At 33.4% G+C, this 22793-nt stretch overlaps 1 protein-coding gene across 3 annotated transcripts in view; it reads left to right on the top strand.

The window, feature by feature from the left end:
• ROBO2 (roundabout guidance receptor 2) overlaps positions 1–22793 on the top strand; it is a 589127-nt gene that overhangs the window by 505978 nt on the left and 60356 nt on the right. For all 3 annotated transcript variants that reach the window (XM_064580151.1, XM_045902670.3, XM_045902671.3), the window contains exons 15-18: positions 670–901; positions 4469–4593; positions 6928–7099; positions 16650–16832. In XM_064580151.1, coding sequence (XP_064436221.1) covers positions 670–901; positions 4469–4593; positions 6928–7099; positions 16650–16832 — 712 coding nt within the window. The remainder of the gene's footprint in view (positions 1–669; positions 902–4468; positions 4594–6927; positions 7100–16649; positions 16833–22793) is intronic.

Here is a 22793-nt window from a genome sequence, read left to right on the forward strand (position 1 = left end):
GAGTGAAGGTATTAATGAATGGACAAAAGATAAGAATGGAAATTCCTGAGCAATAGCACATTACATATCCAACCATAAAAATAGGAACTGTTGAATATAGGAAAAGGATGATGAGAAATGAAGCTAGACAAATTGGCAGGTCTAGGCCTGTCAGGCCTTTGTGCTATTTCAAGGAATTTGAATTAAGTAAGCATCTTAGATACTATGGAGTATTTTAAGCAGGATAGAGAGTTGTCCCACTCTTCATTTTGGAAATCATAATGTGAACTCAGAAACGGAATTGGAAATTAGAAGCAGGGAGATGAATTACAAAGCAATGGCATCACACAGATGATAATGACGAAGACTGAAATAGGGACAAGAGAAATGAGGATGGGTGGTTTCATTGTCATGTCTAAAATATTTCCATTTGGGGGGTGCCTGGGTGGCTCAGTTGGTTAAGCGACTGCCTTCGGCTCAGGTCATGATCCTGGAGTCCCGGGATCGAGTCCTGCATCGGGCTCCCTGCTCAGCAGGGAGTCTGCTTCTCCCTCTGACCCTCCCCCCTGTCATGTGCTCTCTCTCTCCTCTCATCCTCTCTCTCAAATAAATAAATAAAATCTTTAAAAAATAACAATAAAATAAAATATTTCCATTTGGTTTCAAAAGTCTTTTTGCTGTGTTTTTCAGGTTGATCGCCAACCCCAGTTTATTCAAGGCTACCGAGTGATGTATCGTCAGACTTCAGGCCTGCAGGCTACATCAACATGGCAGAATTTAGATGCCAAAGTCCCAACTGAGCGAAATGCTGTCTTAGTCAACCTGAAAAAGGGGGTGACTTATGAAATTAAAGTTCGACCATATTTTAATGAGTTCCAAGGAATGGACAGTGAATCTAAAATAGTTCGTACTACTGAAGAAGGTCAGTATTCAGATTTCTAACAAAAGCCAACTTAAACCATAATGAAGGCAATTTCTTTTTCTTTTTTTAATTTTATTTTTCTTTTTAATCAGAGAGAGAAGAGAGAGTGAGCACAACCAGGGGAAGTGGCAGGCAGAGGGAGAAGCAGGCTCCCCGCTGAGCAAAGAACCCAATGCAGGACTCGATCCCGGGACCCTGGGATCATGATCCAAGCTGCAGGCAGCCGCTTAACCTACTGAGCCACCCAGGTGTCCCAAGACAATTTCTGTTGAAGTTCTAGTTTATCATCTACCTTTGAGGAATAGCAAGAGAGAATATAAAAAGTGAATTCAGGGAGTGGCATTTTCTCTTTTTATTCCGAGAATCTCATAGAGTCTGAGAACTTTAAAAAAAAAATGATATTCGAGTAATGGGATCTTTTTCTTAAGTAAACATTTGTTCCAAATTTTACCAGTACACTGGACTTTGATTACAATATTTTCCCATATTTTTTTTCTTAACATGGATTGAGTTCATTTGGCTTCATTAAATAAGGACAAGTTACTGGAAACTCAAGAATGCAAGCTGTTCATTGTCACTTTCCTGTTTTCGATGTAGTAAAGCATAACATTCTCTTTTATAAGCCTCCTTCCCCGTGGGCTCTGCCAGTCTGACTCATAATTTCTAATCAGAAGGCGCCTGGGTGGCTCAGTTGGTTAAGCGAGTGCCTTCGTCTCAGGTCATGGTCCTGGAGTCCTGGGATCCAGTCCTGCATCGGGCTCCCTGCTCCGCGGGGAGTTTGCTTCTCCCTCTGACCCTCCCCCTTCTCGTGCTCTCTCTCTCTATCTCATTCTCTCTCTCAAATAAATAAATAAATAAATAAATAAATAAATAAATAAATAAAATGGTAAAAAAATAAAAATAAAAAATCAGTTAATAATTACAGTCAACATAAAATAATACACAGCACATACAATAAACATTAACCATATAGCCTGGAATACAGGTGTGTAAATAACATTGACACTTCTTAGATGTTTTTAGCTACAAAACTCATTGCCGTTATCTGCAATCATTGATCTTTTATTTAGTTTTCTAAATAGGCCTACAGGGGTGCCTGGGTGGCTCAGTCGGTTAAGCGACTGCCTTCGGCTCAGGTCATGATCCTGGAGTCCCGGGATCGAGTCCCGCATCGGGCTCCCTGCTCGGCAGGGGGTCTGCTTCTCCCTCTGCCCCTCCCCCCTCTCATGTACTCTCTCTCATTCTCTCTCTCTCAAATAAATAAATAAAATCTAAAAAAAAAAAAAAAAAACCAGAAGGCCACTTGCACCTTTGCAATAGGATTCTTACTAGTGACATTTTCTCCCCCTCCCCCATTTGGAAACTTTCTTGCACACAGATACTTTAAAGTTAACTAGTGATGGACATAAACCTAATGTAGATTTGAACCAGTCCTGGTACTAGTGTCTCCTTCACTGAACTAGAGGTTTATAATAAATGGTATTATCAAAGTACAAAAAGTCAGATGCCAAATGTAATAAACCCCCACCCCCATTTTCTGCTTTTCGACTAATTTTATTTACACAGCTCCTGGCAAATAGCCATATTTCATGAATCAACATGAGAGCAATCTTAAGAAAATGTGTATAAGTTACCTGTGCTACCATAGATGTCTGTGTTTGACAAAAGAGCTTCTAAGTTGCACATATCTTATAATCAGCATCACAGTGAAAATGTTCTGTCCACACTGGTTGATGCAGTGATACACTGACATGCACAGAAGTACGTATCTTTAAAGACATTAATCAACTTTCAGGACATATAAAGAAAAAAATTACTAAAAATTAATAATAAGATCTTCATCCACCATTAAATTCTACATTATGTTAAAAATCTGTCGTACTAATGAGTGGAGCGGGTGAATTTAATATAGAATGCTACATTTGAAGGACACTTCCAAAAATGAATTTCATTGCAGTTAAACTTTTCCTCTGGATTAGGCATCTCTCACCATTTGGTATGCGTTCCTTTACAGTGTATGTGGCCTTCTGAAGGTAACAAATGGAGCCCAGCTGGGCTGTGTGTGGGAATGATGAGCAGTGGTTCGGGTTCCTTCACATTGGTAGAAGCTGAACGCTGGAATAATTGACCTGTCAGGAAGCAGGCATGGTATTCTCTCCAAGCCAGCAGCAAGGCAAATGGGAAACCTGATTTCAAATGTTATTTTTTAATGCAATCTACTTAATAACTACAAAACTGGTGAACAGGTGGTTAGATTTATGTCTTCGTGCCATATTTTGTAGCAATATTATCAGATAGAGGAATAATACAGAACAATATTGTGCTAACGTGTCTGTATATATCCTATATCTCAGTGCACGTGTGGGCATACCTCAGTGACAAATTTATGAAACATGCGAGACTTAATTGATAGGCTTTTAACATATCTTTTACCATTCAATTGTACATATGTTCCAAGGGCTAAACTCTATAGAGTTATGAAAGCATTGATCCTTTTACATAAAAATCCTTTAGTACCACAAAATTCTTTGAATTGTGTTTCAACTGTTATTTCATTTTGTTTTTCTTACTCAAAGATTTAAGGAGAATTGATAAATTTTCCTGTAAAATTAGTATTTTTCAGCTCTCAGAGAGACTGGAGAGCAGATGCTACAGTCTAAAATCAGAAGTTTTTTCTCACTCATCTTTTCTCAGTGTGATTATAATTAGTTATAGGAGAAACCATAAAGGATGGGAACTGTAGGAAATTAAAATCTATCCATTTCACACTCGACCCAACATGAACTATTTTCATTTATAACTTCAGAGTTTCTTCCCCATCAATATAAAATTAGTTTTAAATCTTAAATTATGAGTCAATGTATAAGTCAATTATTTTTCCCAATATGAAAGAAAAAGATTTTTTCCTTGTGTTGGTGAAATTTATTGCTGTGCTTCTGGTTTTATTTATTAAACACAAAACAAAACAAAAAGATAAGTAATGATACCACTCAGATAATGGTTGATGAAAATTTGGAATACATTCTCTCAGAATACTTTTGATAGGAGTGTTTTTTTTGTTTGTTTGTTTTTGTTTTTTTTTTTTTTTTTTTTTTTCAGAAAGAGAGCCTGCCTAGTGGAGTCAAATGGATCAAAGTTCTAGAGCCAGACATACCTGGGTTCAAATTCTGCCTTGATATTTGACTTAGATAACTCTCTTACAGTTGTCTTCTGTTTCCTTTTCTGTAAAACTGAGATAAGAGTTGTTTTAACTTCTTGAGGTTAATGTCATCATTAAATATGACACTTAGCTCAGTGCTAGACATACAGAAAGCACTCATTAGAATGTTAGCTGTTAAATTTATTATCGAGCACATATTAGCACAGCTGTTGTGTTTGCTTTAAATCTATCCATTATATTTAAAGGACATTTAAAAAAAAAACTGTCACTGTTGAACAATACATGCAAATTCGGAACTACTGGAAACCAGACCTCTTGCCTCTTGTCTTTATATTCATATTCTATAAGCAGTATTAATGCACATCAAGACTTACAGTTCGTGTTTATCCTAATTGCTTCCTCTGTAGCCCCAAGTGCCCCTCCACAATCTGTCACTGTGTTAACAGTTGGAAGCCACAATAGCACAAGTATTAGTGTTTCCTGGGATCCTCCTCCTCCGGATCATCAGAATGGAATCATCCAAGAATACAAGGTAGGGCCTGGGTGAAGAAGCAAGGCTCACAGAAAAGCTTCCCAGAGAAGTCTCAGTGTCACATGCATGAAGCTCATCTCCAGAAGCCCTCTTCTTGAGTCTGAGTGTAGAGTAATTTTTCTATCTTTGTGTGACAAGTAAAGAAACAAATACATAGGGGATTGGAACCTAACTCCAAGACACAGATAACAAAAACTCACTTGGACAAGTAAACCCTAACAGTGGAGTGGTTTGGTTTGGTTTGGTTTGGTTTTGTTGGGGTTTTTGTAGAGTGTGATTCCAGAATCTCAGAGATTTAGAGAGATTGGGTACAGAGTAGGTAATGAAGCCTTCATTCCAGAAACATCCTGTATCATTGTTATTAAATTTCTGTGTAATGGGCCTTAGCAGGGATGTTTTTAAACTGTGGTCTCATAAAAAGATGCTTCCAAGGTTTAGAGAGTAGGGGTGGGGATAGGAGGGTGGGCAGCACCAGCTCTCACTCTTAAGTCCTGCTTTGGTCAACTTATTGAGGTTTTGTAAAATATTTCACTTGAAAAAGGGGAGCCATTATAAAACCAAATTATGAAAAAACTTATAAAAAATAGTTTATTATCTCATTTTTCAAATGATAATTTTGTTGCTGTTTAGAAATTATAGATCCATTCTTTTCCTGCCATCGTTTGATGTTTAAGAGACAGAAGATGTCTAACTTTGGGAAATAAGACTCTGATTAGCTGTGATGTGATTAGACCACATATGATAGTAAAACGCCTCATTAAACCTTATAAAAATTCAAAACCATGATTTTGCTATTAATAAATGTATATGGAATCCTAACAATTAACATGCTAGATAGATCTATTAGAATAGAAGCTAAATGCCCCATCTCATCCTGAAAGTTTAGAGTTGGTATGCAAAATGAAGCTGAATATTGCACTGAAAATATTGCAGATTGAATTATGTTATTTCTAAGAAAAAACAAAATTCAAAATAGAATTTTCTTAAACTAATGAATGATTAACTTACTGAAACCATGTGTACAAGCACTTACTCTAAAATTATTCCTATCACTTTATAAAGAAACATTTGTAAGAAATATAAGAATAAGTGTTTTACAGTATCATAATTACACATAAATATTATATATGTATATGTATAAATTTTACAAGGATTAGGGCACGTTGTTTTAATAGCAAAGAATGATCTATTCTGGTGTGTGTGTGTGTTTTAATGAGGTTAGGATTTTACTTTTGTATCATTTGGAACTAAATTTCCTAAACTTCCATATACTGAAATACCGATTTTGATTATAACATGGTAATTTTTGTCATAAGTTGTAAGCTTTCTCACTCATATGAGAGTGCCTTATTTTGCTAACAAAGTGTATATTTTGGTTAGGCCTAAATATTCCTACATTAGTAACATAAATATCATTGTGTAAATAAAAGAAATATACAATTCACAGGAATTACTTTAAATAAAATGTTTCAGGAATTTACCTGTTTCAGAAACAAACCATGTGTGTTCCCACTTACGTATCTCCATGTAGATTATAAAATACTGTAGACTATGAATACAAATATGTGTACACAGTAGGATTCTTTTTATAATGCATTTGACAGTAACAAATCTCCATATCTCAGGACAAAGTATGCCTTAAAATGTGATTCTTACTTGCAGTAAAAGCCTGGGTTCTTTCACATCAGTCTTTAAAGACTTTCCACCAGTTTGTTCTCATGCATGTGTCTGTGTATATGTACATATGTTTTGATCAATATTGAGATTTATTACTGTCAGTGTAAATATTGGCTTTAATTTCATCTCAGTCAATACTTATAACTTAGGTCAATTAATCTTGTTAACTACTTCTGGGTAAGTTAATATTTTCTTAAATAAAATATAAATTACTTAGATGTGCACCAATATCACTTGGATATTACAACTAATAATCACCATATTTTAATAGATTATATGCATGATAAACCTTGATAAATAAATTAAGCAGAGAAGTTTATGTGTTTTAATCCATACCCAAATACTGTTTGCAACCAAGGACCACTTTCCAGAAGTGTTAAGGGAATCACTGTGTTGTAAGCATTCAGTGTTGATTGTAAGATATAAAGGAACATGGCATAGTTTTAGCTTCCCTTAATAGTCTTCCTTTAATATGTACACATACACACACACATACACATAGATAAATAAACCGCAAAAATTAGGCTTTAGAAAATGTCATTTACAAATACTTCTGTAAGCCGAGAGAATAGATTGGTCACTACTGAAAAAATATGTCATCAATTTAACAGAAAGGATAATTTTATATTCTTTTGTTATTCATTTACATTTCTATAGATCTGGTGCCTGGGGAATGAAACACGATTCCATATCAACAAAACTGTGGATGCAGCCATTCGATCTGTGATAATTGGTGGATTGTTCCCAGGTATTCAATACCGGGTGGAGGTTGCAGCTAGCACGAGTGCAGGGGTTGGAGTAAAAAGTGAGCCGCAACCAATAATCATTGGTGAGTATAATCGTTGGTGGGTACGTCTCTGTGGCCTGGGCTTCAGAGTTAGCCAACTGGTAACAAGGTAGATGATATTTTTAATCTGTATCCTAACAGTGGATATGCAGCAATGAGTGATAGGGTGCACTCATCATATAGGCAAATAGGTTGACTGACTCGGGTTTCTTATAAAAATAATTAGCAATTTCTTGTGCTTTTAAGTTCCCCAGAAAATTCTTTAAATTATAATCACTAAGTGTTTAAATGCTGAAAGTTGGTTTGAAAATGATTTTTAATCAATAATTTCATTAGCAATTTTGATGTCATTGAAATATAATAGGAAATGAGGCACTTACTGAAGAAAGTGCTTTATGTTTCAAACCCTCTAAGCAAGGAAAAAATGTCAAAATTTAATCAGAAACAGGCCAAAAGAAACTTTGTAATCCAAATATATTATCCTGAAGAAGAAATCCCTATTAAATCTACTATCATCATTACAGAAAATTGTTCCCTATTAGCATTGATTTTGTTTGCCTGTTCTTGAAATATATGTAAATGGAATTACACAGAATATAATATTTTGTGTCTGGCTTCTTTCACTAAACAGTGTTTTTGAGATTTACCCATGTATGTATCATGCAATTCTTATGTTTTGTTTCTGAGCAGTAGTCAATTGGGTGAATATATCTTATTTTGTTTCTCTGCTTTTCTCTTGAGGGAATTTGAACATTCCTGTGTAAGTCTTTTTGAGGACATATGTTTTTATTTCCTTTGGAGAAATACCTAGACGTGGAATTTTGGGGTATAGGGTTGATATAGTTTATAAGAAACTGTAAACACTGTTTTATATTATTGTATAATTTTATACTTTCACTAGCAAAGAATATGACTTGCAGTTTTTCTACCCCATTGTCAACATTTGATGTTGCCAGTCCATAATTTTAGTCATTCCAATAAGTATGAAAGAGTACCTCACTATTGTTTTTACTTCAGTTTTCTTTGATGACTAATGATGTTGAACAACATTACATGTGTTTTATTGGCCATTCACATATTTTCTTTCTTACAATTTCCAAATCTTTGCCTTTTTAAAACTGTGTTGTTTGTCTCTTGTTACTGGATAGGAGAACCAATACATTCTGGATACAAAATCTTTGTCATATATTATTTATTGCAAATATTTTCTCCTGGTCTATGGATTCCCTATTTCTTTTATTAACAATGTCTTTTGATTAGCAAATTTTTAAATTTTTTAAATTCTTCATGTTTAGTGCTTTCTAAGAAATTGTGTCCTATCTGTAGATAGTGAAGATATTTTCTTAGATTTTCTTCTAGCAGCTTTATAATTTTAGCTCTTATGCTTATGGCTATAATTTATCTTAAAGTAATTGCATGTGTTTTGAGAGTTGAGGCTTATTTATTTTCCTAAATGTATCAGTACATGTTTTATTAAACTTTTCCCTATTTGATTTTTATAACTATAAAATTTCCTTTTCGGGGTGCCTGGGTGGCTCAGTCGTTAAGCGTCTGCCTTCGGCTCGGGTCATGATCCCAGCGTCCTGGGATCGAGCCCCGCATCAGGCTCCCTGCTCCGCGGGAAGCCTGCTTCTCCCTCTCCCACTCCCCCTGCTTGTGTTCCCTCTCTCACTGTGTGTCTCTCTCTCTGTCAAATAAATAAATAAAATCTTAAAAAAAAAAATTCCTTTTCTACTTTTCTATATTATATATAAACTTACTTTTATATATTACCTTTTCATCTTATGACCTTACTCCCCTCATTTATTTATTTTAATACTTGTGATGTATTTTTTCAGGGTGTATTCGAACAATATTCTGTCTCCTTTCTTCTTATTTGTGTTACTATGTTAAAATCTACTGAATCATATCAAAGGTGAATAAACCTTACATTCCTGGGATAAATCACACTTGATCAAAATGTACTATGTTTTCTACAGATATTACTGGATCTAACTTGCTAACATCTGGTAAAGAATTTTGCATCAATTTTCATGTGGGATATTGATCAATAGTTTTCTTCTAATGTCATTGTCAGGTTTTAGAATCAAGACGGCTAACCTTGTAAAAGGGGTTGGGAAATATCCCATTCTCTGCTATAGTCTAAGAGTTTTTGTGAGCCTTTTATTATTTCTTACTTAAATTCTTTCTAGAATCAGTTATAATATCTGTGCTTATAGTGTTCTTTGTGGATTCTGTTTATATTTATGAATTTGCATTTATTTAGAATTGTTATTATTCCTGTGTTGGTTGTGTTAAATGGATTTTTGGTTTTGCCATCAATGAATTGTTCTGATCTAAGTTGTTGAATTTATTGTTATATGCTTATTTGCATATTTGCATTATCTCCTTATTTATAATCCCCTTTAATTGTAATGTTTCAGGATGTGTAGTAATGTCATCTCTTTTATTCTTTTTTTAAGATTTTATTTATTTGAGAGCAAGAACACAAGCAGGGGGGGCAGAGTGAGAGGGAGAAACAGACCCCTGCTGAACAGGGAGCCCGATGCAGGGCTTGATCCTAGGACCCTGAGATCATGACCTGAGCCGAAGGCAGACACTTAACCAACAGAACCACCCAGGCGCCCCCCCATCTCTTTTATTCTTATGATGAGAATTTGTGTTCCCTCTCTCCTTCTCTTTCTTCTCCCCCTTTTTTTGCCCCTCCACCCCTTCAATTTCAAGCAATCTTGATAAGGATTTGTCAGTGTTTTTAATCTTTTCAATTATAAACTTTTGGCTTTGCTAGTTTTGTTTATTTGTTTTCTAATTAATTAATTTCTGCTATTTTTTCTTTTTTGTTGTTGCTTCTTAAGATAGAAATTTATATCAATGATTTGGACCTTTCTAATACAGAAATGTAAACTTATACATTTCTTACTAGACACATCTTCAGCTGAATCTTACACATTTTGAGGTGTTATGTTTCCATTTATCACAATGTTAAAAATACTTTTCACTTCACCTAAGGATTTCTTTTTCTTTGTAGAGGTTGTTTGGCAGTGTATTATTACATTTCCAAATATTTTGGGATTTCACAATAGCTTTTTCTTTCTGATTTATAATTTAATTCCACTATGGTTAGAAAATGTACATTGTATGAATTTAGTCTTTCAAATATGGAGAATTATTTTATGGCTCGACATTTGGTCTTAGGAAATGATCCTTGTGCATTCGAAAAGTATGTACATTTTTCTGTTCTGGAGAATCGTTCAGGTCTTTACTGATTATCTGCCTGTTTATTCAGTCAATTAGTAAGAAAGGAGTCTGGAAATTTATTATAATTAAAGATTTTGGTGTTCTTTCCATCTATAAGTTTTTGTTTCATATATTTTGCTACTTATTTTAAGAATACATCTTAAGATTATTATATCTTATTAAGGAACTTACCTTTATCATTATGGAATCCCCACTTTATTACCTAGTAAGATTCTTTGTCCTGAAATATACTTTGTCTAATATTAGTATAGCTACATTATATTTTAAGTGTTTTCATGGTTTGTGTTGTTTCCATCCTTTTACAGAGAAATTGTACATTTCTATTATTTATATTGCATGTTAAGTCTGTTTTAAATTCAATATGACGATTTTTGCCTTTTAATTGGAATGTTTAGACCAATAACTTCAATGTAATTAGTGATGCATTTGGACTTAGAATTACCATCTTGCTATTTATTTTCTATCTGAATTTGTTCCTATTTTCCTAATTTCTTTTGGATGAATTAAGTAGTGTTCTGTATTCTATTTTATATCCACTATTGGATTCTTAGGTATAACTTTTTTTTTTAATAATGATTAGTCTAGGATTTGCCTATCAAGACCTTAAAAAATATAATTCCATTTTCATTCCTCTCAATATTTTTGCTATTGTTATAGTTTTACTCTTATACATGTAGTAAACACCAATATACAAACTAAAGTATTATTATTATTTGCTTTGTTTAAACCATTAGTTATCTTTATCTTTTAAGTAAATTAAAAACGAAGAAAAAAATTTTATGTTACTCAAAATGTCACTCATTTTTTGTCAGATATTCTGTTCTATAAATTCAATCTCCTCAGTCTCCCTGAGTTCCTCTATCTCTTTAGCTCAGGAATTTTGTTTAGCCACGTTTGGGTTCCCCTTCACTGCATCACATTTTAGTATTGTCTTCAGATCGAAAGCTATGAAAATAGTAAGATCTCCCTTGTTTATTTTCCCTTTCCCACAATCCTGCCCTTTTGTTTTACATATTTTGCCTACTTTTCTACTTATTTATGGTAGGATTACATGTCCCATACCTGTTATTTCTTTATGGGCAGAAATGGAAGTATCCAGTGAATTATTAATTCTATATAATACTTTTCTGTTCTAGAATTTCCATTTGTTTTCTTTTACATGTTTCATTTATTGTAATAGCTACTTTAAAGTCCTTTTCTCCTAATTTCAACATCTGTGTCATCTCATGGTCTATTTCTATTGATTACTTTTTCTCTTGACCTTTGGTTGTCTCTTCCTTTTTTTTTTTTTCTTCTTTCTTTTTTTGCTGTTGTTATTTTGCTTGTTTTTGCTTGCTGAGTAGTTTTTTACTATATACTATACATTGCAGATGCATACCATAAAATTTTGTGATCTTCTAAAGAACGTTGGGTTTTATTCTAAAGGGAGTTGATCATCTTGATTTTGTGGGGACTTGGATTTTACCTTTGTTAATATGGGACTGTTTATGTTTTGACCTTTTTCTCAGAGCAAAATCTCAGTTTGACCTTTACTTCTAAGTCATGGCCCTTAAGAGGCTTCAGTGAAAAGCCTACTATGTTGATCAAGTTAAAAACCCAACTTGATGAAATTCAAGGTTTAAACACAATTTTCTCTACAGTGAACATCAGCTGAAAAGTCTGTTGAGCATTTTCAGCCTTCTGGCTTTTGATATTCACCAGCTTCTTGGAATCTTCATTCTGCATGCACAGTTAAGAGTTCATCTTATGATTGAGGGGGAATTCATACAAAGAGTTGGAAACATCACTTTCGCATGGCTCTTTCACATGGCTTCCAAGTGAAAATTTTCAGTCACTCTGTCATTTCAGAACTGTATCCTCTGACACCTCATAGCAATACAATTGAGGTTTTCAGTTTGGGTTCTAGCTGCTTAGCACTGTATGGTTTGAAATCTTTAAGGGGAAAAGAAAGCCTCATAAGTGCAGATTTCCCCTAGTGCATTTCCCTTCTTTCAAGGAACAAATACCTTCAGTTCTTCCTGCTCTTATTTGCTTATTAGTATCTTTAATATATTTTTAAATATTCTTCCTAGAGTTTGCATATTTTAAGAATACTTACCCAGACTTTGATACAATAGAATGTGCCAGTCCCACTAATTTCTGTTTGTTTTTGGAAATGATGTGCACAGAGCACACTGCCAATTTCTGGGAAATTGTTTCTTATTACAAAATATTTATTGTGTATGAAGAGATTTAACATTCAGTCATACTGTTGATTTTTTTATATTCTCCAAATTTTTGTTCTTTTATATATTAAAAGCATTAAAAAGAAAAAGTTATAGTATTAACTTTTCTTTAAATTGCCTTCCCTTTCTTAATTAGTCATACAGACGGAATTAATTTTTTAACCTGAGGGGAACCTACAATCTTGCCCTTCTGAGATTTTCTAAAATAAATTGTAATAAGAGAGAAATACAGGTACACCCAAAAGGACTTAACTGATACACACACACACACACACACACACACTATGCTATTTAGAAGTAAACCATTAATTTTTCCCTTAAAAATGTTTATGAAACATATTTAAAGGGCATTGTTTTCTGTGAGAACTCCTAGATAAGTAAACAAAGCTTTGTGGGTTTTTATAATTTTCTTTTACTGTCTATAACATATATGAAATGGAATATTTCTAACCCAGATTGTCAAGTATCTATATTTTTCTTTTCTGTGTTTTCTATTATTTTTATTAAGAAGTATAATTCTCAAGTAAGGAAAAGTTTGTTTTTTTTCTTTTTTTGTAGTGACTATGTATTGTTCACAATATTTGGGGGATTTGTTGTACTTGGAGGCAAGTAAAACATTACAAGAATACCATTTAACCAAGCTCATGTCATGTCAATTAAGAACTTAACAACTGTATAGTAATTTTAAAAAAGGAAAACTAACTTAGAGTATTTTAAATCAAATAGAAAGTTTTGCTTAAGTTTCTATTATTTTAAAAAGACTAAGTGTCTTCAACTGTATAATTACTACCTTTTATTTTTTTAGTATATCATACAACTGTTTCCAAATTTTGTATGAAATAAAAAAATAATCTAATAAATGATATTTCTATCTCTGATTTGTGTAGTTAGAATGTGCAATATTCAAGATGTGATCAAATAGAATTGTACCACTTGGAATAAATGCATGCTCACACATGTGCACGCACACACACACACACACACAAGCACAATTCAACACAGAAAAGGCTATTTATACTCAAGAGATTTATTTCTTTTTAATATCTATTGTTGTACTAAAGAAGCCTTTAATTGTTTCTTTAATTACTCCTGCACATCTACCTTAACATCTTGTCTGCTAACCTTATCCACACAGCTGTTATTCCTTAGTTGAAAAGTGATTTAGTGATGGCTAATCTCCTTTTTCTGTTTCAATTTGTGCTTTCTCTATTGTCTGCTCAGTACTAGAAACAGCACTTGAACTGACTCAAGCTCTACCTCATTTCCCCTTTGCTTTAATTAAATCATGTATTGGCATTTGATGTAATTCATGGCTGATAATTTTAGATTTGTCTTATGCCAGACTATGTACTGTTTCATCTATTCCTTTTCAGTTTCATTTTCATTCCAGAAAGTTCCAATAAGGGAATATTAATTAAAATATTATATAAATAAAATGAATAGCCATACACAGGTTTACAAGCATTATTGTTCTTTGTATTTTCCACTGGTAAGATGACTTTACATCAAAGTGTCCATAGTTCTTCTATATTGTTGCACTTACACACAGAGAAATGCAACCACATACATTTACATAAATAAGCATCAAAGAGTATGCCATATAATAAATTTACTTTGATTTACAATTTTCAGTAATCTTGCTTAATAATATAGCTATTGTTTCTTTAATCTTTTGGCCATTTAGTGCTTACCTTATATAGTTGGTAATAATATGTGGAACAGCTGCAAACTTTCACAGTCATAGGTACAATTGAATCTGATGTGTCTAATTAATTTTTAGTCCAACAAATTAGTTTTGTTCTTCATTACTCTCCAATGGGAGGAAGACATTACATTTCATTATATTTTTTGTCTGCAAGAACAATGGAGCATTACAGGTCACACACATCCCTTGTCTATGCTCTAATTAGCCCAACTGACAACATTGTTTCAAATATACCAGCAGCATAAGAAACAGTAATACACCCTTGGTAACATAAATATTAAACTATATAAAATATCATATTTTATGAACCTTTTACACAAATGAAGGACAAATTTTCTTTTCTCCTTGTTCTATAATGTGTTTGTTTTCTTTTTAGTAATTCTTAATAGCTATAAAAATCAGCAGCTATGTGTATGTCTCATATTGAAAATATGAGTTCATTTTAAAAATATTTTTATTTATGTTTATATATATAATAACTAAGGACAGATAGATTGGGAAAATTAAGCAGGTTTATTACATAAGTGAATCTGGGTTTTACATCTGGAATTTAACACAACAGACATTTCAGAAATGGAATATAAGTATGTATAAGAAAAATGCTAACAGCTATAACAAACAAGCCTATATACTGATTGGCTAGACAAAATAAAAGTGTTTGTTTTTTTTTTCTTATTCATAGCTCAGTCTATTATGGATTAGCAGAATGGAACTTGGGGTTTCTACTCCACAGAGTTATGTAGGGAACTTTGATCCTTCCAATCAATAGCTCTGCCATCTCTTACAGGGGTCAGAATCCTCCAAAGATCCCTTCTTTCTATTTAACATTAGGAAAGAGAGAAGAATGTCAAGTATTGTCCCGGTAGTATATGGGTCAGGTCTAGAGGTAGTATGCATAACATGCTTATGCAGTATTATCCAATAACTCAGTCACTTTGCTACACTTCAACTACAAGTGAGTCTGGGATATGTTGGCTAATTTTTTGACCTGGAAGAAAGGAGAAACTGGCAAACAAGTCATCTGTGGTTCTTGAGACTCTCACATCTAGACAGTTTACAACTTACATCCCTGAAGTTCCCTGAGTGGCTCTTAAAGTAACCCTTACCCATACCTGGGTCATAATTTTGTGTCATAAACTACTGTGTTCTTATCAGCCTCTTTACATACATCATCTTAAATAATACTCCCAACTATTTGAAATAGTACTGTTGCCAACTAAGAGAAACAGGTACTTGAAAAGATTAAGTGCCCTACATAAGGTTATTGCTTATTTAAGTTGGTAAGTGGCAGAGATGATAACCAAACAGAAAACTTCAAAGACCATGTTCTTTCTAATATATTGTAATGCCATGATAACTAAAACAATGAACATCATACATGTGATGTGATATGCTGAAATTTGCCACTTATATTTTGATTTCAATTTATTTTTAAAGTCTTTGATTAGGAATTAGTAGGATATGTTATTGACATTACAAATCACTTAATTCCCAGTGTGTAAATATCTTAATCTTTTAAATAGACACCTAAATCTTTGCTTTTCAGTGATACTATGATTCTGTAAGTTTTAACCTATTTTAAAATGTGGATTCAGATTTTCTTAATTATCTCTGAAAGGTCTAACCTACCAAAACCATGACTATTTCTAGAGTAATATTAGTCCAGATTTAAATGTGTATTTTAGTAACATAAACCTTAGACTTAGTATTAAAGTTGTCTTTTTAATTCAACTTTCAAGCAGATTTTCAAATTAGTTCAGTTTTAAGGGAATATATGAGTTTTTCCTTTTTGTGACATATACATATTTTAATTATAGATACTAATCTCTATGAAGTACATAATTGTCATTGTTTTATACAGTAGTTTTAATACATTCCAAAAAATTAAAGGGTGTTTGATCAAAATAAGCTCCTTGTTAGTCTATTAAGGACAATATTAAATTACATATTTTTAAACCATGAACATTTGAGTTTAGTCAGTGCTATAGAGGAAATACAATTTGCAAATTTTGTGAATGTTGTAGTTATTCTTTTTATTTTAACAAGACTATATTAAAGCATAATTTACCTAACTAAAGAGAAGTTGCTGCTATTTTGCGCCCTAGCACTTATTTTAGTACTTATTTATAAGGCAGTAAATCAAGGAGCAGTTCTGAATCTATTCATAGTAAACCAAAACATAAGGAAGCCATGTTCTTAATCACAGTTTAGACTCATAAAATATGAGAACTTATAAAATATGCTTCTTCTGAAACTTATAAAATATGCTTATCAATAATTGTGATGGGATCAGAGCACAAATATTACCTGCCTTCATAAGAATTTTCTAATTTGGTACACTATGTATGAATTCCTGTGTTTACTTTCATAATAATGTCGACTAAAACTATTATTTCTTCCACAGGGGGACGTAATGAAGTTGTCATTACCGAAAACAATAATAGTATAACTGAGCAAATCACTGATGTTGTGAAGCAACCAGCCTTTATAGCTGGTATTGGTGGTGCCTGCTGGGTAATTTTGATGGGTTTTAGCATCTGGTTGTATTGGCGAAGAAAGAAGAGAAAGGGACTCAGTAACTATGCTGGTAAGAGACTATTTCTAGCTAAGAAAATCTCCTGTCTTTAGGAACATGATGAGATGAAAGAGAGGGAATGGGAATGAATAATTAGTGAGTGAATGAACGAACGAATGAATGGATGTTTTGGCTTGTTGTAAACACCTGCTCTATAAAATGCAATTATAAATATGCTTTAATGCATTTCTTCTCACCGTATCACATTATGACCATAAGGCAAGTTTTTGCTTGTACCTCCAGTGAAGCCTAACAAGAGTGCACACGGATAAATGTGTAACCATTTTTTCTCAATTAGTTCTTCAAAATGCACACACACACACACACACACAGACTGTATGCCATGAAGCCATTATCTGAGAAGTGGATTTAGGCAAGATCATTACTAACATGCTCAGGAAGAAAATATTTGAAATATAGCTTCTAGTATTTCAAGATGCAGATTACAATAGGAAATGTCCCAGATGGCAAATAAAAACAAGGAAAAAAATCTCATCAGAATTAATAAGACTGATGAAGCATGAATTGATTTACTAGTCTAGTCTATCTATTTCAAGGTGACCAATCAGCATTTTAGAAAGGAGAAAAAGGAAAAGAAAAAGAAGCAGAAGAAGAAAAAAGGAGATCCTAGATGTTCTAGCTATTTGCAAAAATGTTTTCTTCTTAGAATCTGAAACAGAATTTCAAGGATGTCAAAAATTGTGGTCTTCAAAACATTTCCAAGGCAGAGAGGGAGTGGAATTATCAAGTCAGTGATTTAAAGAATGAACTCAGTATTGAAGCTATGTTCAATACCAATTTTAATTGCAATTCATTTTAAGTGTTTCCTCTAACAACAACAATCATAAAAATATGTTGTCTCGCAATATTTCACACTTTCTAAAATGTACAAGGGAACAATTTTAATTTAACATCATCCTACAAACACTTCAGAATTTTTTGACGCATTTTATTCAATCTTCTATTTCTAGTTTTAACTTTCAGTTTAAATGTTTATAAATGTCTTAATAACTGATTTTGACAGAAGCTTCATAGTTTATTAAGCTTATAAGCTGCTCTGGCTTGCAGGCTTCTTAGTCGCTGATGATGTCTAAATAGTGTAAAATAAAAGGGAAAGCACCCATTTGGTTGTCTTGCTTGTTATCTGACAGCATTCAAATGTGATCTTTCTATTATAGCATTGTGGCTCATGTCCATATCTTATGAAAATGAAGGTTATTATTTACTATTAGAGTAAATTTCCATGACTGGAGAAAGCAGGACAGTGTATCCATTGAAAAGGGGATTCCATGCTTTGTGACTTGCAATCATTCTGCCTTTCTCATGTCTCATTGGTTGCTGATGGCTTCTTCCTTGTGCTTTGTCATCTGACTACTGTATCACTACATCACTGAGGGATTCTTTCCAGTAAGGGATGCTAGGCAATAACTAGTGTCAATGTCTTGAACATTCATACTTTAATGTACCTTCTTGTTCTGCAGTCCAGTCCTCTACCTTCATTCCTTGTAGACATTGTCATCAACCCATCCATTTAATCAGTCGCTGTGTTACAGTTCATCTCTATGACATATGTATGAATCATGTAAATCATAGGGAAGAGCTGATTTAATTCGTGGGCTAGTTTGTGTTCATCCCTTCACTTGATTGTAGTGAAAATAATATAAGATTGACTGCTCTAGTTTCAATGCAAAACTCTAAGATACCCATATTTGAGGTGTTGCATTTTTATCCTCCACATTCATTCTCTCACTCCTATAAATAACATAGTTCTCATAACTAGTAGGTTTATGCTTTTTGTAAAATTATGTCAGACAGACTTTTTTTCTTTTTCTTTTCCTTTTTTTTAAATGGCAGTTCTTTGCAAAGCCTATGCATTAAATTTGAAAATATCTGTTGGTCTTTGAGCTTAACAAGAATAGTACATTTCCTATTATCATTTCTCATTGTGATTGATATCCATCTGCTTGTAGAGGAACTGCTAACTCAGAAGGTGCTATGCCCTTCAAATATTTTGGAATAAGGCCAAGCCAGAGAGCAGCCTTTCAAAACCTTTATACTTAATTGATAGATGGCTGACTCTCAGAATGGATTCACCTTCGACTAATAATTTGCCTTCTAGCAGCTGCTGTTGTCTTCTAGGTGAGAAGCAAATGAAAATCCAAACCATAGGTACCTAGCATTGCATATCTGCCTTGGTGAAATTTTTTACACATTTCCCTACATATCTATCCTATCCTCCACCTGTTAAAATTTTCATGTTCTTGTGCTTATACAACTTTAAAAGGGGGGGATTTTTAAATAGGTATGATTAGTGGAGTATACATCGTAGGTTTAAATTTCTGATACTTCATGCATGAGTTAATGATCCATTTAAGAGCACAAAAATTTCATACAGAGCTATTTTTTTCTTTCTTTGAACTGTGTTATAAAAATTATAGAGAATATACTCTATTTGTATATATTTTGGTTTTCATAAAAAATTCTGTGGGAATTTTATAAATTTTACAAGCATGGAGAAGTGATTTTACTCACAAAGTGAAAAGACTAATATTTTCACTTTTTCACTGCATGATAATGTCTATGTGGTGTCCAAACTATTAATTCATGAGAGCATTGGTACTTTTTTTTCCTAAATAAACAAAAAAATGAACTTTGAGGTTAAGTATTTAGATTAATTTTATAACATAAGACACTTCATTTATTTCAAACTCCAATTCTGATCTTAGATTATACTTAAACAGCTGATGCAATTTACATATATTAAGATATACATATATATCTGATGCAATTTACATATATACATGCATTTCAATAAAGCTTGACTGACTCTAAGTAGAATTGTAATGCAGGTAAAATTTGATTTCAGCTCTCCCTTTTTCCTACTTCATTCCAAGTCTCTTCTTAACCAATAGAGATAGAATAAGGAAGATTTTAACTAGTGGGAAGATATGTAAATATCTTTCAGGTTAGAGATTCTAACTCTCTGCAAGATGCCTTCCACTCACCCTGTGCAGGCAAAAACTTACTGATTTTTATTATAGCTAGTCTTTGGTTCTCTGTCATGTGGAAAATTATATTTGAAATGTCTAGAAGGAGGAAAAAAATTGTGTGCTACTCAGTATTGATATTTTTCTTATATATCAGAGGATTTAACATATTTATCATAAGACACTAGTGGAATGACACCTTACATTATAAAAACAACTATCAAGAATCAAATGCAAACGTATATTTAAATGATCTGGGGGGTGTCTGGGTGGCTCAGTCAGTTAAGCGCCTGCCTTTGGCTCAGGTCATGATCCCAGGATCCTGAGACAGAACCCCACGTTGGGCTTCCTTCTCAGTGGGGAGTCTGCTTCTCTCTCTGCCTCTGCCCCTCTCCCCTGCTCGTGCTCTCTCTCTGGCTTGCTCTCTCTCAAGTAAATAAATAAAATCTTTTTAAAAAGATTTTAGAGGAGAATTTGGCTTGAACCTATTTTGCTTCTTTACACAGCAGATAGTGGAGATTTCCCCATGGCAATGTTTACACACTAACTTCTTATTCAATTTTTTTTTCCTGTTTATCCTTTATTTAAATTCTTCACACACAATCCCATGCCACATCTTTGCACATGGTGCAAAGAAGGGCAGCTGTGACAAAGTCCTTATATCTCATATTCTATGTGAAATCATTTTATACTTTCATTGAGCATCAAACGTTATTTACCTTATTCTCCATTGAGCACTAACAGTCTACTTGTCACCACATGTGAGGTTCCTGGCTGCTAGAATAATTCACCACCTGAGTTGTAACATCAAATGAATTATAAAAAGGCTTGGGCAGAAAATACAGAGAATATTAGGTAATTTTTGAATCTAGAGTAAATGTTTGATCATATGTATAACAGTGTTTGTGAATAAATAAATGAACAACCTAAGTTTGGGTAAAAATTATGGAGCTCTCATGAGGATACTATGTAACTATATTATATATATAATATACATGTTCATGTATATCCATTTTCTAATCCTCACAGAGGTTACATAACTCTTTTCAAACTTAGGTTGTTCACTTTTCTATTCCCAATTTCATTTGTCAACTTTGTAATGACAGTATATATATTTTCACTTGTAAAGGGGTGAGTGATAGTATATGAGTATTACCTCTGAGAATAACAGATTCTATGAAACTCGGTAAATATAAACAATTTAATGAGTGAGCAAATTATGAAGTACTAACCACTTCTTCCATAGGCTTTAAAAACCATTGGTGAAATATAAATTATTTGACAAAACTATCCAAAGACAACTAAAAGATTTGATGGAATTTTTATACTCTGATTATCTGGGCTGACTTAATGCTTATTAAAAGAGGATTAATCTACATTCATATTTGAGAAATAGTTTTTCAGGAAAGGGAATGAGGCTTGGCTGGCAACATTAAAGTTTCCATTTGGAGTAGGAAAATGTGGCCTAGTAGAGATAGGCACTCTGAAACCTTCCTTACCTCAAAATGTCAGTTTACCACATTGCTCTATTTCCTTTCCACTTCAGTTCGAACAGGCATGAGATTAGGATTAATCCTGTCAGATAATAGTAGAGGTACTTTCTGTATGATAGAAACTTGCAAAACCTCTTTACCTCATATCCTTTATAAATATTGCAAGAAATTCAAAATATTTAATGCAATTCTAAAACACTTAAGGCTATGGTATCTGTAGAACTTTTTAGATACCTTAGCACTATCCAGTTAGTTTTAGGTAAAAACTTCTATATGTTGTTCCCTGAAAGTTCTTAACTTTAGATACTAGCAGGGACTCCTTCCTGGTAAAGATTCACACTTCTTTCAAATTTATCTCTGGTAAGTACAAAGTTATTACACTGTGATCATAAAAATCATGACTTGGGCAAAATTGTCCAACGACTTCTCCTTCCATCCCTCTTGCTTTTAAATTCAAGAAAATTCAACATTTCTTTGAAATGAAATCTACCTCAAACAGCTTTCAATTTGCCGTGGAATTTTTTTTTTCACTGCCCATAAAAAAGACTGAAAGAAAGAGGAAGGAAGGAAGAAAGAAAGGAAAGAAGGAAGGAAGGAAGGAAGGAAGGAAGGAAGGAAGGAAGGAAGGAAGGAAGGAAAGAAGGAAGGGTGGGAGGGAGGGAAAATGCTAATCAAAACACCATATATGACTTCTATTTTACTCATTCTAATTGCTTGTCCTTATCCCTAGTCTACTTTTCATCTCATGGTCTAATACGACCCAGTTACTTTTGGTCTGCTTTTCAAAATGGAACAGATCTAAAAGTTTGGAGTGTGGGGTAAAAGGGAAACTTGAATATTCATCTTTTTTTCCCCTTGTTTTACAAAGACAACAAATCAATCTTATTATGATAAGAGTTGTTTTTTGTTTGATTAGTTTGGTTTTTGGTTTTCTTTTGTCATGGAAGCATACAAAATGGAGAATTTTCATGTATACCAAATTCTGTCTATGGACCATTTTAAGTTGGTCATGTATTTACATAATGTACTATTCATTTTTGCCTTTGTATAGTTGGTGCAAAGATAAGTGTCTTTATGGAATATTTTGTCAAAAGCAGTCTAGAAAGATTTGAAAACATTTTAATGATGATTGGAACACAAATAGAACTGGGTATGTCCTATTTTACTCACAACATTTAATTCTTTTTTTTTTTAAGATTTTTATTTTTTTATTGAGAGAGAGAGTGATAGAGAGCGTGAGAGGGGGAAAGTCAGAGGGAGAGGCAGACTCCCCACCGAGCAGGGAGCCCAATGCGGGACTCGATCCTGGGACTCCAGGATCATGACCTGAGCCGAAGGCAGTCGCTTAACCAACTGAGCCACCCAGGCGCCCCCAACATTTAATTCTTAATTGGTAAATATGAACCTTAGCATAGTGTCCATACTCTAACACATCTGAAAATTAACCCTGATGATATTTTTTCCCAGTTTTCTATTGTGTTAAAATACACATA

The sequence above is a fragment of the Mirounga angustirostris genome, unplaced genomic scaffold (genome assembly GCF_029215605.1).
Source record: "Mirounga angustirostris isolate CCGP_5_RB_7025 unplaced genomic scaffold, mMirAng1.0.hap1 SCAF_1, whole genome shotgun sequence".
Classification (NCBI taxonomy): Eukaryota; Metazoa; Chordata; class Mammalia; order Carnivora; family Phocidae; genus Mirounga; species Mirounga angustirostris.